General features: G+C 44.9%; 1 protein-coding gene across 1 annotated transcript; it reads right to left on the reverse strand.

Annotated features, from left to right (window-relative positions):
• Nucleotides 1–757: 757 nt before the first annotated feature.
• AMACR (alpha-methylacyl-CoA racemase) lies at nt 758–14,932 on the reverse strand. Its single transcript, XM_087715392.1, has 5 exons — nt 14,644–14,932; nt 11,040–11,183; nt 9,460–9,620; nt 7,333–7,519; nt 758–1,402 (listed from the first exon to the last, which is right to left on the reverse strand). The coding sequence occupies exons 1-5, from the start codon at nt 14,891–14,893 to the stop codon at nt 993–995; spliced, it is 1,152 nt and encodes a 383-aa protein (XP_087571518.1). The 5' UTR covers nt 14,894–14,932; the 3' UTR covers nt 758–992.
• Between the last annotated feature and the right edge of the window lie 784 nt (nt 14,933–15,716).

Below are 15,716 nucleotides of genomic sequence, written 5' to 3' on the forward strand. Positions count from 1 at the left end.
GTTAAAATATATTAAACTGAGAGCAAATCTCTGTTTCAAATAAACTTCGTGAGTTTCAGCTGGTTTTGATTTACAAACTTCCTGACTTTCCAAGGACTATTTCCTCAAGGATAGTATTTCCTTATACAATAGTAATATAAGATCTGTTTCAATAACTTTCAACACTCTTAGCTCTTGCTAGCTAGAAACTCACTGATCCCTGCTGGCTGGTTGGATTCTGCATAATCCCTTTGGTTTATTGGCACTTGGAATACTGCATCCAGTTTTGGTCGCCACGATATAAAAAAGATGTTGAGACTCTAGAAAGAGTGCAGAGAAGAGCAACAAAGAGGAATGGGGACTGGAGGCTAAAACATATGAAGAACGGTTGCAGGAACTGGGTATGTCTAGTTTAATAGAAAGAAGGACTAGGGGAGACATGATAGCAGTCTTCCAATATTTCAGGGGCTGCCACAAAGAAGAAGGAGTCAAACTATTCTTCAAAGCACCGGAGGGTAGAACAAGAAGCAATGGGTGGAAACTAATCAAGGAGAGAAGCAACCTAGAAATAAGGAGAAATTTCCTGCAGTTAGAACAATTAATCAGTGGAACAACTTGCCTCCAGAAGTTGTGAATGCTCCAACACTGGAAGTTTTTAAGAAGATGTTGGATAACAATTTGTCTGAAGGGGTGTAGGGTTTCCTGCCCAAGCAGGGGGTTACACTAGAAGATCTCCAAGGTCCCTTCCAACTCTGTTATTCTATTCTATTGCTCATGCTGAGTTTTTGCCACTGCGACAGGCATTTTATTAGCACCAACTTTCAGTAATTACAGAATAAAACCACAAATTGTTCGTAGAAATTCATTTTAAAAGGCTTCTTTAGAATGCATAGCAAACTAGGAACTCAAATTTCGAAGATTTCGATGAAATTGGACATATCCTGCTGCAGTTAAAAAAAACAAAACCCACAACTGTTTGCCCAAGACAAACTCTTGATTTGCAGGATTTCATATTACAAGCTTGCTTTAAGGTTCTTTAATTCAATTACTTGGAGGGAATGGAGCTGTGAAATCTCTTTTTTGGAAAAACCGTACTCCAGGAGAACTTCCTCGGTATGTTCTCCTCTCAGAGGATCTCTCTTGAAGGAAGGTGTAGCCGGAGTTCTGGACAAAAAGGGAGACGGTCTTGGACTGATCTCCTCCTGATCATTTTTAAGAAAAGATCCCCTCTCTTCGTTATGGGGATGAAGGGCAGCTTCGTCAAAAGTCAACACTGGGGTCACACAGGCATCGACACCGTCAAAGATCTCACACCATTCGGCTTGGGATTTCTGTTTGAATACATCTGTAAATATCTTCTTCATTTCAGGCCAATCGGAGAAACTCATCTGACTGGGAAGTTTCTGAAGATCCAGTCCCAGACCTGGAGATTTTAAAAACAAACAAGAGAGTTCAATTTAATGAAATGAGTGTTTGCCAGCAAGCTGTACTGAGCAAATCATACGCATTGGGAGCAACAAAATAAAATATAAGGGAAGCTAATTAAAAAGATAGATTAGGAATATGGGGACGGGGTGGCTCAGTGACTAAGATGCTGAGCTTGTCAATCAGAAAGGTCAGCAGTTCGGCAGTTCGAATCCCTAGCGCCGTGTAATGGAGTGAGCTCCCATTACTTGTCCCAGCTTCTGCCAACCTAGCAATTTGAAAGCATGTAAAAATGCAAGTAGATAAATGGGAACCACTTTTGGTGGGAAGGTAACAGCGTTCCGTGCGCCTTTGGCATTTAGTCATGCCGGCCACATGACCACGGAGACATTTTCGGAGAGCGCTGGCTTTTTGGCTTAGAAACGGAGATGAGCAGGGGTGGGTTTCAACCGGTTTGCGGCGGTCCCCGCGAACCGGTTGGTCAGCGAACCCGGAAGTAAGTAACTTCCGGGAACGGCAAAGGGCCCACCTGCCCGCCCGCGCTCCTTACCCGGTTTTGACGAGTTCTGCGCTACCACGCATGCGCAGGACGCATACAGCGCCTGCACGATCCTCCAGGAGCAGCTGGAGCATCGCACAGACACTAGTACACATGCGTGCACTGCGCGCGTGCACGAGGACTCCGCCGGCCCCGTTCCAACCGATCCGGTTGGAATGGGGCGAGAAACCCACCCCTGGAGATGAGCACCACCCCCTAGAGTCAGGAACAACTAGCACATATGTGTGAATGAAACCTTTACCTTTTCTTTACTTTAGGAATATGGGGGAAATGCATGTTTTCCCATAAAGTTTAATGCCTGCTAATGCACAAAATCTGCCTACATGGTTATGGTGCAGATGTAATTAATCTGATACAAGACTGTTGGCTTAGCAAAAAAAAAAATTCCAGGTTGTTCCCAAGGTGCTTTTTCAAGAGGCAACTGGACTTTCTGGTTTTTCTTTGAAAAGTTTCGCTTCTCATCCAAGAAGCTTCTTCAGCTCTCAGAAAAGCTTCTTCAGAGCTGAAGAAGCCTCTTGGAATGAGAAGCGAAATGACTTCAAAGAAAACCCCAGAAAGTCCAGTTGCCTCATGAAAAAGCACCTTTGGGACAACCAGGACCTGGATCAGAGGTGGTATTCATCCAGATCGTTCCGGTTCAGATGAACCTGTCAGCAGCGGCTGCAGGTGGCTGCGCCCACCTGCCTCGACGTAATGCACGAGCACTGCGCATGCGCAGAAGGCAGTGCACATGTGCAGACAGGGTGTGTGAGCTCACATTTGTGAACAGTAGGGAAGGTAAGTGAATCTCACCACTGAGCTGGATGACCGAGAAGCCCCAGAGACAAAATTCCAGGTTATTTCAATCACACATGTTAATCAACTTGAGTCAAACACAAATTTGCTATGCATCTCTGGAAAAATGTGGACCTACTCCAGTGGTAGTCAACCTGGTCTCTACCGCCCACTAGTGGGCGTTCCAGCTTTCATGGTGGGCCGTAGGGGATTTTGTCCGATACTGAAGCACTTTCCTTTTTTTTTAATTTAACTGACTTAAAAAAAAAAATTCATAGCATTATTTAAAAAATTTCATTAGGTTTTCATAAAATCACCATTACTGTGGAACCGGTGGGCGGTTAGAAAATTTTACTACTAACAGAGCGTGACCCGTCAAAACCGCGCTCGACTAAGCCGCGCCCGATTAAACCGCGTCACTGACATCATCAACAGGGCGACAACAGCCAGCGTGGAGAAAGAAGGGCGCTTTAAATAGCGCTGAAAGCAAGCCGATTCAACTGTTCCTACCTGAATCGGGAGGCTCTCACAACAGTCACTCGGGCCCTTGTGACCTCTAGGCTGGAATACTGCAATGTGCTCTACATGGGGCTGCCCTTGAGGAGCATCCGGCGACTTCAGCTAGTGCAGAACGCGGCCGCGCGAGTGATTGCGGGTGCACCTCGATTCACCCGCATAACACCTATCCTCCGCGAGCTGCGCTGGCTACCTGTCGATCTCCGGATGCGCTTCAAGGTGCTATTAATCACCCATAAAGCCCTACATGGCAGTGGATCTGGATACTTGAGAGACCGCCTTCTGCCAATTACTTCCCTGCGACCTATAAGATCCCATAGACTAGGCCTCCTCCGCATTCCATCGGCCAGCCAGTGTCGGCTGGCAACTACAAGGAGGAGGGCCTTCTCAGCAGTAGCCCCGACCCTTTGGAACGAGCTCCCCGTGGAGATTCGTACCCTCTCCACCGTCCAAGCCTTCCGCATAGCCTTGAAGAACTGGCTCGCCCGTCAGGCCTGGGATAGGATAGTTACCCTGCCCGAATGATGAATGTATGTTGGTTATTATTTTACTATATGTTGTTATCTTAATGTTTGTATTCCCCCCTTTCCCGGTTTTGTGTGAGCCGCCCTGAGTCCCCTCAGGGAAAAGGGCGGCCTACAAATGCTAATAAACCACTAAACCACTAAACCACTAACTTAAGGTAAGGGTTAGGTTTAGGGTTAGGTTTAGGTTTAGGGTTAGGTTAAGGGTTAGGGTTAGGGTTAGGGTTAGGTTAAAGGTTAGGATTAGGTTTAGGTTAAGGGTTAGGGTTAGGGTTAGGGTTAGGGTTAGGTTAAGGTTTAGGGTTAGGGTTAGGATTAGGTTTAGGGGGGTTAGGTTTAGGTTTAGGGGTTAATTTTAGGTTTAGGGTTTACAGCGTGCTTCTGTCTCCGCACTGTTGTCGCTCTGTTGATGACGTCAGCGGCGCGGTTTAGTCGGGCGCGGTTTAGTCGAGCGCGGTTTTGTGGTGGAACCCTAACAGAGATACAAAAGTGGGCGGTAGATATAAAAAGGTTGACTACCCCTGACCTACCCTTTCTGTAACCATACAGTTGCAAGCCACATCTCTTTTTTATTGGAGTTCAAAGCAGGGTAGTCTGCTACTTATAACCACAATTGGGCCCAAAATTTCTGCTGCTAAGTGAGACAGATGTTAAGTGAGTTTTGCCCCATATTACAATCTTTCTTGCCACAGTTGTTAAGTGAATCTGGCTTCCCCATTGATTTTGCTTGTCAGAAGTCGCAAAGGGGGAATTCAAGTGACCCCGGGACACTATTTTTTTTATGTATTTGTATTTTTCTTATGTATTTATTAGACATTTATAGGCCGCCCTTTTCCCTGAGGGGACTCAGGGCGGCTTACAATCACAAAGGAAAGGGAGTGTAGGACAGTACAAAAAGAAATGTGAACAAAGGTAAATTAAACAATAAAACTCAACATTCACTCAACATTCGGGAGGGGCGAAAATAGGCTTAGCCCCAGGCCTGACGGGCTAGCCAGTTCTTGAGGGCTGTGCGGAAGGCCTGGACGGTGGTGAGGGTACGAATCTCCACGGGGAGATTGTTCCATAGTGTCGGAGCCGCAACAGAGAAGGCTCTCCTCCGAGTAGTCGCCAGTCGGCACTGACTGGCGGATGGAATACGGAGGAGGCCAACTCTGTGCGATCTGATGGGACGCAGGGAGGTAACTACAACTGTTATAAATATGAGTCACTTGTCAAGCATCTGAGTTTTGATCAGGTGACCGTGGAGATGTTGCAATGCTTCGTCAGTGTGAAACATGGTCATAAGTCACTTTTTCCAGTGCTGTTGTAGCTTTGAACGGTCATTAAACTGTTGTAAGTCAAGGACTGCCTTTACAATAAAAGACATTTCCCACTGATAGCTGGGAAATAAAAAAGTAAAGGTTCCCCTCACACATATGTGCTAGTGGTTCCCGACTCTAGGGGGCGGTGCTCATCTCCGTATCAAAGCCAAAGAGCCAGCATTGTCCGAAGACACCTCTGTGGTCATGTGGTCAGCATGATTAAACACCGAAGGCGCACGGAACACTGTTACCTTCCCACCAAAGGTGGTTTCTATTTTTCTACTTGCATTTTTTACCTGCTTTCGAAGTGCTAGGTTGGCAAAAGCTGGGACAAGTAACGGGAGCTCACTCCGTTACGTGGTACTAGAGATTCGAACCACCGAACTGCCAACCTTTCTGATCGACAAGCTCAGCGTCTTAGCCACCGCATCTAATGCCCAATAGTGGCTTGTCAAACAGACACCATTGTATACCCATTTGAGCAATTCTTCTGCTCTAAAATGCTTCCACCTCAGCTAGTGGCAATTACTAGGCTTCTTTGGCTTGGAAGGTAAGTAGCTTTGGACTGGTTAGAAGTCGGATGGGAGTCCATCAAACCTGGAAGCTGAAGTTGAAAAACCGCTTCCCTACTATAACAATAAAACTGCATTAACTGCAGTTCAAATCTCACCAGGCTCAAGGTTGACTCAGCCTTTCATCCTTCCAAGGTGGGTAAAAGGAGAGCCCAAATTGTGGGGAGGCAATATGCTGACTCTGTAAACAGCTTAGAGAGGGCTGTGAAGCACTGTGGAGCAGTATATATCAAAGTGCTATTGCTATTAAGATACCAGGAAGTCACCAGTCAAGGTAAAGGTTCCCCTCGCACAAGCGTGATTGTCGTTCCCGACTCTAGGAGGCGGTGCTCATCTCTGTTTCAAAGCCAAAGAGCCAGCGCTGTCCGAAGACGTCTCCATGGTCATGTGGCCGGCATAAGTAAATGCCAAAGGCGCACGGAACGCTGTTATCTTCCCACCAAAAGTGGTTCCTATTTTTCTATTTGCATTTTTACGTGCTTTCGAACTATTAGATTGGCAGAAGCTGGGACAAGCAACCGGAGCTCGCTCCGTCACGCTGCGCTAGGGATTCGAACCACTGAACTGCCGACCTTTCTGATCGACAAGCTCAGCTTCTTAGCCACTGAGCCCCCGCGTCCCTCAGGAAGTCACCAGTAGTCAAGTTTAAACCAAAGACCTTCCTTTTTTAAAGGCTTTCACAGAAGCTACAGGATTCCAGAATGGATTCTCTGGGGCTCTCTGAACAATAGACAGCCCGCATCCCCTCACTGTAGAAGTGAAAGAAGAGACAAAATGAGTGCTATTCTTGTATTAATCTGCCTCTGGCACCTGGAATTTTTGTCATTGTACATATCTCTCTGTGGCTTGCTTAATTTCTTCCGCATTTCCAGAAAACAAATCAGTAATATGCACTACGTAGCTTTGTTCTTTAAAATTAATTCACTGAATTATTTATTTTGAAGAAAGGAACAAAAAAAGGGACTCAGCATGTTAGGATTTGAAGGAAATTGTCAGCTTTTGTTGTTCTGAAGCCTAGCTTCGTGAAGAAAAGTAAATAAAGGCATATAGATGTTCATTCATTTGCAAATTGCTTTTTACTTAGCAAGGCAATTTCTCACGGGAGCAATGCTTTTAAAAACAGGCTATTTTCCATACAGATACAGAATGACCAATTGGCATAAAAGTTACCATACCCCCAAAAAACGCAACTCAAGTGCATGTAATAAGGTTCTGAGCATATTTAGTATGTTTAAAGAATTTCCATTTGCAAGTAAATGATTTCTATGGCATTTCATGTTGCACTACTTGTAATACTGTTATCCTGTTTTCTATTTTTCTTTTTTCACAGTCAAGGGTGGCACAACATTTACTTTTTAACAATGCAATCGGAAAGATAAAGTGTGTTCGTTAAAAGGATACACAGAAAAATATCAAAGTCATTGGGGAAACCGACAGTAACTCGGTTCAGCAAATAAAACAACTTCTAAAATTCCCATCAGAAGCAAGTGCATAGTAACAATAGGCTCACTGATTTCCAATTTTAAGTTTCTGTATTGATAAAATGAGACACTTACTCTACACTCTACTATGCAAAGAGTTGCTAATAATTGTGCAAACATTATTAACGTATTTTAGAGACACGTGGCATCAGTCCAAAGTCTTTTGTGATTCTTAAACTGATTAAATGATTAACTTACCTCTGATGAACTGCTCATAAAATTGTGGTTCCAGTGCACCGACTGCCATAAATTTCCCATCTGAGGTCTTGTATATTTCATAAAAAGGGGCTCCACTATCCAGCAGGTTCTCCCCACGTCCTCTGTTCCAGAGGCCCAAGTTTTGAGATTTCCACAGAAAGGAACTTAGATATGATACACCTTCTACCTTAAAGAGACAACACAGGAGCCAGTGTGTAACATTCCATACAAAGATAGCGATAGCAACAACACTTAGACTTATATACCGCTTCACAGTGCTTTTTACAGCCCTCTCTAAGCGGTTTACAGAGTCAGCCTATTTCCCCCAACAATCTGGGCCCTCATTTTACCTACCAAGGAAGGATGGAAGGCTGAATCAATCTTGAGCCTGGTGAGATTTGAACTGCCGAACTGCAGCTAGCAGTCAGCTGAAGTAGCCTGTAGTGCTGCACTCTAACCACTGTGCCACCTCGGCTCTATGGTGCCGAGATAATGCCACTATCCTGTTTCCCTGAAAATAAAATCTCTCCGGATAATAAGCCCAATCGGGCTTTTGAGCGCATGCGCTAAAATGCGCTAAAAGAGCCAAGGTGGCGCAGTGGTTAAAAGCAGCACTGCAGGCTACTGCTAGATCAGCAGGTCAGCGGTTCAAATCTCACCGGCTCAGGGTTGACTCAGCCTTCCATCCTTCCGAGGTGGGTAAAATGAGGACCCAGATTGTTGGGGGCAATATGCTGACTCTCTGTAAACCGCTTAGAGAGGCCTGAAAGGCCTATGAAGCGGTATATAAGTCTACTGCTATTGCTATTGCTATTGCTATTGCTATAAAATAAGCCCTCCCCCGAAAATATTGCAACACAGCAGCAGCCAAGAGGTGACCACGCTCGCTGCCTCCTGCATCTCAAAAATAATAAGACCTCCTCAAAAATAAGGCCAAGCGTTTATTTCACGAGTCAAAACAAAATAACACCCTGTCTTATTTTCTGGGAAACACAGTAGGAATACATAGTACTCTTCTACTAGATCAGGAGTGTCAATCTCAAGACCTGGTGCTATATCTGGCCTGCGGGGCGCTTAGATCTGTCCTGAAGGGCCGGCCCGGAAACTTCGAAGGACCATCCCAAGGTGCCTCTGCCGGCAAAAAAGGAGTTTGGGAGGGCCGCAGGAGGCTCTCCCGAGCTCCATTTTCGCTAGCAGAGGGTTGCAGGAGGCATTTTTTCAAGAAAAAGTGAATAAGCTCACTGTTATTTAAGTACCAAAGCAGACACCTAGGGATGATTTCCCCCTTTGCAAAGGGAAGCCATGCTTCCATTTTCATTAACTACAGCTTGCAAGGTGTTCTGACCGAGGCTTCCCAAGAGCAGAAAGCAAACTCCTTGTCCCGACAAAAAACACTTTTATTAATTTACTGTGAATTCTCCCCATTCACATCCAGCAAAGTCTTTCAAGGGAGGATTTACAATCACAGACCTTATCTGGCTTGAAGAGCTTCCAGGCCCATAACTGCAAAACGTGGCAAGGAATTTCGGAGAATCACAAACCAATTACACGAACTAATTGTCTCCTGCAAACTCCACTCCCCTTTCGCCCCTCTTTTATTTTCTCTGGGAGGGGCTATTCATTGTCCACCTGTGGGCTTACTCCCAAGTCGACCCCTGTTCTTTAGCTGTTCCCCTCGTCTGGCAACACTGCACATGCGCACACTGGGAACAGGCTCCAGCTGTTCGTCTGCCTCACTGATGTCTGACTCTGAAGGCAGCTGATAACTGGCATACGGCTCTGGCCCCATCTCTGCCTCCGACACAGAGCCCTCATCAGAGCCTTCCCCAGACTCCAGGACTGGCCCATGTTCCTCCCCAACCTCCTCACTGTCTGCTGTCAGCTCTGCTAGCCACTGGCAGGCCAAAACAAAAGGGCTCACCAGGAATTCAAGATGGCTGAACATGTTGGCTGCCTGGATTTGTAAAAAAAATAAAGGTAGGGTATAAACAAATAAATAAATGTCACACAACATAAGGATCAAATGGAATTTGGAGCAGGAAAAGTCTTTAGGACTGAGGAGGTCAGTTTCCTAAGACAGCTTCCTTTGTTCTTCTTGTATAAATAAATAAAGAAATAAAAACTTACCATGCTAGCATCAATGACCTGCCCTTTTCCAGATTTCGTACGTTCATATAAGGCCATGATGATACCCATTGCACACATGACTCCTCCACCAGCAAAATCAGCCAGAAGATTGATTGGAGCATAAGGATTTTCATTTTTCCGGCCAAGTTTAGACAACACGCCTAGGTACAAGAAATATTCATTTTTTAAAAGTGCCCAGGCAGTTTAGTGTCTTTTTCTCTACCCTTTTGAGATGTAAATGATACTTCCAATTATGAAATCCGCTGAAATCCAACCTGCTGTCTTTTAAATTTAGACATATGTTCACACAGAACAGTATACTGACCTGATTCCAATAATGCTATTTATTGTTGTACAGTATAATGCCAGTATCTTGTAAGCCTCAGGAACTTTCTCTCTGTCCAACCTTTTACTGAATAAAATCAAGTGTCAGCATTCCAAGTATCATGCAAAATTAAATCAGAGTCCAGGGCAAAACTATCCTTACAGTTCCAATTTAATAAGTCAGACATGTTGGCAATGTTCTGTGGAATCCCAATTCTGGACGTTACCTAGGATTCCTACCCAGTTGAAAGTTCATAATCTTGTCCCCACACCCATAAATCCATCACATGGTCCAATCTTCTTCTTCCACGCTGGCATCTCCACACAGCTGGTTCTGGTCAGGTGCAGAGGTGTGGAGACAAAATATGACCTTGGGCTTCTAGAAAAGAATGACAACACATTCCACAATTCTACTCCTTTCTATTCCCCCCTCCCAACTACTACACTAATGAAACAGCATAATGAAATAAGAGAGAGTGTGGCAGGCCAAAGATCCTAAAAGGGATATAACTGCAAACCTGATATCAAGGAGATTTATTTGCAATTTCTTTTTCATGCTTCTTCAATATTTGGACAGTGTAATCCAGCATATTGGCTAAGGAACGCTGAGGCTGAAGTCCACTCATCTTAAAGTTGCCAAGTTTGAAAAACACCGATTTAGCCAGGGCAAAACGTAAACCATTTCTAGAAATCCTGGTGTCATCCTGTAATAGTGAATAATGAGTTGGACTGGGTCTGGGTACAAGACCGTTTTCAGTTTTGGAAAACTTCTGGGTGACTTTGGGAAAATTATTCCTAATTTCTCTCAGCCCAGTCTAATTCATGGGATGCTCTTATAGGTATATTTTGGAGAATCCTATGTAAACAGCCATAAACTCTTGAAAGAAAGATAGAATATACCTGGAAGGAATAAATAAATTGTTTTAGTTTTGCTGTGCTGAATTTGCTCCATGGCTCAATGTTTTGCAAGAGCAAATGAAATATTTATTAATCTTCCTAAGTATATTCCGGACGGGGTAATCCAGAATGCTGGCTGTGGAATTCTGAAAAGTGTAGGCCTCCCATCTTCAAATTAACAAATTTAAAATAATGAGTCGCAATCAGGCACATATTTATGAGCTTCAATTATTCACTGGCTTAAATACATATACAAAACAAAAACAAAACCTTCACCTTATTTTTAACTATGTTAACTGTAACTCTGTATGTTTTAGGTAATTTTTAGAAATTTTCTATAAGATTATATAATCACATACCTGATACTGCCAGATAGTTGATATCATGGCCTGCCCTTCTGACATATTTTCCTGATTGGCCAAATCCTGTCAACCTGGCATAGATGAGCCTGGGATTATCCCGAAGGAGAAGATCTGGACCGAGGCCAAGTTTTTCCATGGCACCTGAACAGGGAAATCAAATATCCAACTTCTCTAAGAACTAAAAATCAGATTGACCAATACGTTATACACATACTATGCACATGGACTATTGCTAAATATGAAGACAGAGTTACTCTAGGTTAAGCTTAAACTCTAGGCAGTCCTCAGATTACGGCGGCTGTTGGCATCAGAATTTCCATCACTAAGCAAGGCAGTCGTAACATGTGATCTCTTGCTGTGGTGACCCAGAGACTGCATGGGTCTGTAAGAGAGGACCTCACATGACTGGAGTCCTAGGCAAGCAAGCTGGCAGGACAGCACTCTGCAAATGGGTGGATGAATACGTCTGGGTTGGCAAGGCCCACATGCAGGCTGTTGTGGCCTGTTAGTTGCTCCTGTCAGGCCCCTCCAGCAGCCGAATCAGAGGAGGAGGCGGCGTGGGAATCAGGGTCAGCATCAAGGCAAACTGAGAGCTCTGAGGGGGGGGGGGAGAATGGAACTGGCAGAGAAAGAGAGAGAGAGAGACAGAGGCGGAGTCTGGGACGTCCATCAGATGAGGAAGAGGAGGAACAGTTGGGTCTAGTGTCTGATGGGCGAATGCACAGAAGGCAGAGGAGAGGAGAGGAGAGCAGTGGAAATCCATGGGCTGATCCTTGGGAAGGAAGAGCCATCGCTGCTAGCGAAGCCTCACCCTAGCTCTGGGGATAAAAGGCAGCGGGCAGAAATGAATGAGCCAAGGTGGCGCAGTGGTTAGAGTGCAGTACTGCAGGCCACTTCAGCTGACTGTTATCTGCAGCTCAGCAGTTCTAATCTCATCGGCTCAAGGTTGACTCAGCCTTCCATCCTTCCGAGGTGGGTGAAATGAGGACCCAGACTGTGGGGGCAATATGCTGACTCTGTAAACCGCTTAGAGAGGGCTGAAAGCCCTATGAAGCGGTATATAAGTCTAACTGCTATATTGCTATATTGTTATGAATAGATGTGGCAGACAACTATTCATCTCCCTCACGGACAGACTTGTTAGCCTGCGTCGAGAGAGAAACTTTTTGCTGGAGCTGCTGCCACTCCTAATGAAGGAATATTTGAGTTAACTTCAGAGGGGTTTGTCTTGTTTGGGGAGCTGGGTCAGAAGACAGGCACTCCTGAATGTGGGCAGGCAAGTGGGCGACACAGACTGGTACTAATTAGCAGGCACTCCAAAACGGGCCATTTCATATCATGGGGAGACATGGGGTGTGGTACATACGTGGGTTTCCGTACACTGTAGTGTAACTTTTTGAGGAGGGGGGCTGATGGGAATAACTTTTAGAAGGAACTTGAGACTTTCCGTGCCTGTTTCTCCATTGACCTTGTTTATGGGAAGCCAGCAGGGAAGGTCATAAATGGAAATTGTGTGACTGTAACTTGAGCATCCAGACTGTGACCACCTAACCACGAGGAAGATGCAATGGCTGCAACTTTGCAGCCCCTAAGTTAGCTTTGCTTTTATCATCATTGCCTAAAGCAGATGACCTTGGCTAATCTTTGCTTGGTATCTGGATAGGGGACCACCAGGAAATCCCACAGCTATTGACTATACTGAGAAGTTTAAAAAAAAAAAAACCTTGCAGAAAGAAATGGCCAACTGGTTCTTATTTATGACCATTGTTCTGTCCCAGGATCATGCGATCACCTTTTGCAACCTACTGACAAGCAAAGCCAACGGGGAACCCAGATTCACTTAAAAATTGGGTTACTAACTTATCAACTGCAGTGATTCAGTTAACAGCTGTGGCAAGGAAGGTCGTAAAACTGGAGCAAAACTCACTTAACAAATGTCTCACTTAACAACATAAATTTGGGGCTCAATTGTCAATTGTCCTTGTCATAAGTTGAAGACTACCTGTTGAAGGCAATATCTGTAGCTGGGGATTGAAGGGATGGTTTCTTGGTTTTTAAGCTTGGTTGTTTTCCTGCTGACGTTTCGTTACCCAGGTAGGTAACAGCATCATATTTGCAAGGTGAGTGGGCTTCACAACTCTTTATCTAGTAGCCTCTCCTGTCAGTCTTGAGGCTGGGCAAAAAGAAGCTACACCCCCATCAAGGCTGGCAGGAGAAACTATGATTACACAGCCAGCAAATCTCCTTCTCCCTCGCACTGCTAATGTTATCTAGCCAGGTGACGAAACATCTACAAGAAAACAAGCAAGTTCTGAGAGCAGCAAGAAGCAGCCCTTAGATATGTCAGTACTTAGCACTGTAATCTTAGTGCCAAGTGAGAATAAAAATTGCAAAATTGCCCATACCCTCATTGCTTGTTTATGCAAGCAATGAGTGTATGAGCAACTTTGCAATGTTTATTGCAAGCAAAGAATCAAAATGACGTAAGTATTCGTACCGCTTTATAAAAGGTTGGTAACATACAGTATCTGGAATACAGCACCCAGTTTCAGTGACTATATTAGAAAAAAAAATGTTGAGGCTTTGGGAAAAGTGCAAAGAGCAACTAGGATGATTAAAGACCTGGAGGCTAAAACATATAGCAATAGCAATAGCAGTTAGACTTATATACCGCTTCATAGGGCTTTCAGCCCTCTCTAAGCGGTTTACAGTCAGCATATTGCCCCCAACAACAATCCGGGTCCTCATTTTACCCACCTCGGAAGGATGGAAGGCTGAGTCAACCCTGAGCCGGTGAGATTTGAACAGCAGAACTGCAGAACTGCAGTCAGCTGAAGTAGCCTGCAGTGCTGCATTTAACCACTGCGCCACCTCGGCTCTTATGAAGAACGGATATGGCTAGTCTAGACACTAGGAGTGACATGATAGCAATATTCCAGTATTTGAGGGGGTGCCACAAAGAAGAGGGGATCAACTTATTTTCCAAAGCGCCAGAAGGCAAGGCAAGACACAATGGATGCAAACTAATCAATCAGAGAAGCAACCTGGAATTAAGGTGACATTTCCTAACAGTGAGGACAATCAACCAATGGAACAGCTTGATTTCTATGGGGATTATCTCAGTCATCCAGATCATGGTTATCCCAAATGGTGCTTTTCCAAGAGGCAACTGGATCTGGTTTTTCTTCTCATCCAAGAAGCTTCTTCAACTCTGGGCTGGGTGAGAAACGAAACGTCTTCAAAGAAAAACAAGAAAGTCCAGTTGCCTCTTGAAAAAGCATCTTTGGGTCAGTAGAACAGCTGAGCTTCAGATGTTGTGGGTGCTTCATCGCTGGATGTTTTTAAGGAGAGACTGGACAGCTACTTGTCTCAAATGGTACAGGTCTCTTGCTTGAGCAGGGGGCTGGACTAGAAGATCTCCAAGGTCCCTTTCCAACTCCATTCCGATTGAAAGAGCAGAGTCCATGCAAGTTCTCTGCACCTGCATGGATCGCCCGCACAGACCATACTGAAGAGATCTCTGAAACCCCACCAGCTGCCTCCTCCCTTCTCCGGCAGGGAAGCCGCCCACCTCCCGACTCCCCGGCTGGCGACGGAGCACCTGGTCGGAAGGGATCCACCAGGACGTCCGCCCGCTGGGCCATCCTACGCAGCGCGGCGGAGCCCTGGGGCTGCTTCATATCCAGCGCGACGGAGCGCTTGCCGCGACCTTGCATGTCCGAGTTGAAAGGCTGAAGGGGCCAGCGGTCGACTCGCACCACCTGCGCCCCGAAGTCGGCCAGAATCAGGCCGCAGAGAGGCGCCGGAGCCAAGCCGGCGATCTCCAGCACCCGCACGCCCTGCAGCGCCATCGCGGACTGAGCGTAGAAACGGCGCAGGGCGGAGAGAAGGCCGGGCCGGCTGGGAGGAAAAGGAGGGTCGGCGCCGTTGCCGCCGCCTCCAGACCGGGCGCCTCCTCCTGGCGAGCCCTCGGCTTCCAGAGGTCCCGGCCTCCCCGGAGGCCGCATCATTGCGCCTTTGGCCCCGATCTTTCTTCCGCTCCTGGCCTTGCAACCCCCTGGAACTCCTCCTGCCCCCCCCTCGAATTACTTAACTATTTAATTTGAACATTTTTTTCCCTTGAATAAAGAGAAACTTTGACTAAAGTTCTAATAACTTCATTATTTTTTAAGATTAAAAAATAACAAACGAATATTTTAAATGTATGTATTTATTTTTATTTTTAAAAAAGGTAAATAATATTTCAATTTAGTCGTTTAAATATTTTAAGTAGGAGGAGGAAGGAATACGATATGTTCTCCGTGTTTTGTCACTTAGGAAGTAATAAAGGTAGGATTTTTTTTAAAAAAATAAAATATTTAGAATAAAGAAAAGAAGACAAAGATAAAAGTGCATAAAAGAAGAAAATATAAAGACAGTTCTGATTTTATTTACAGCCATTATAAGTAACTTAGCCTCTTATTCTATGGTTGTAGCATAATTAACATTTTTGCTATAATCATATATTTTTTCTAATCATCAAAATATCATAATTTCATTTTTTTCCTGTTATTTGAAATGTCTATAAGGATTTCCAGTCAGCATGAAATGTAGATACCGGTAACCGGTATCTGATCAAAGTCAATTTGAACATCTCAGCAAGTTTCATCATATCCACCATAACATTTTTGTTTC

This window comes from Thamnophis sirtalis, unplaced genomic scaffold (genome assembly GCF_051295495.1).
Source record: "Thamnophis sirtalis isolate CommonGarterSnake01/CBP01778 unplaced genomic scaffold, rThaSir2_p1.2 scaffold_5, whole genome shotgun sequence".
NCBI lineage: Eukaryota > Metazoa > Chordata > Lepidosauria > Squamata > Natricidae > Thamnophis > Thamnophis sirtalis.

Coding starts and splice junctions, on each gene's coding strand:
- AMACR (XM_087715392.1), bottom strand. CDS start 14,893: ATGGCGCTGCAGGGCGTGCGGGTGCTGGAGATCGCCGGCTTGGCTCCG. Junction 11,184..14,643: donor GGTGGATCCCTTCCGACCAG/GTGCTCCGTCGC, acceptor TTCCCTGTTCAG/GTGCCATGGAAAAACTTGGC. Junction 9,621..11,039: donor CAACTATCTGGCAGTATCAG/GTATGTGATTAT, acceptor TCTTGTACCTAG/GCGTGTTGTCTAAACTTGGC.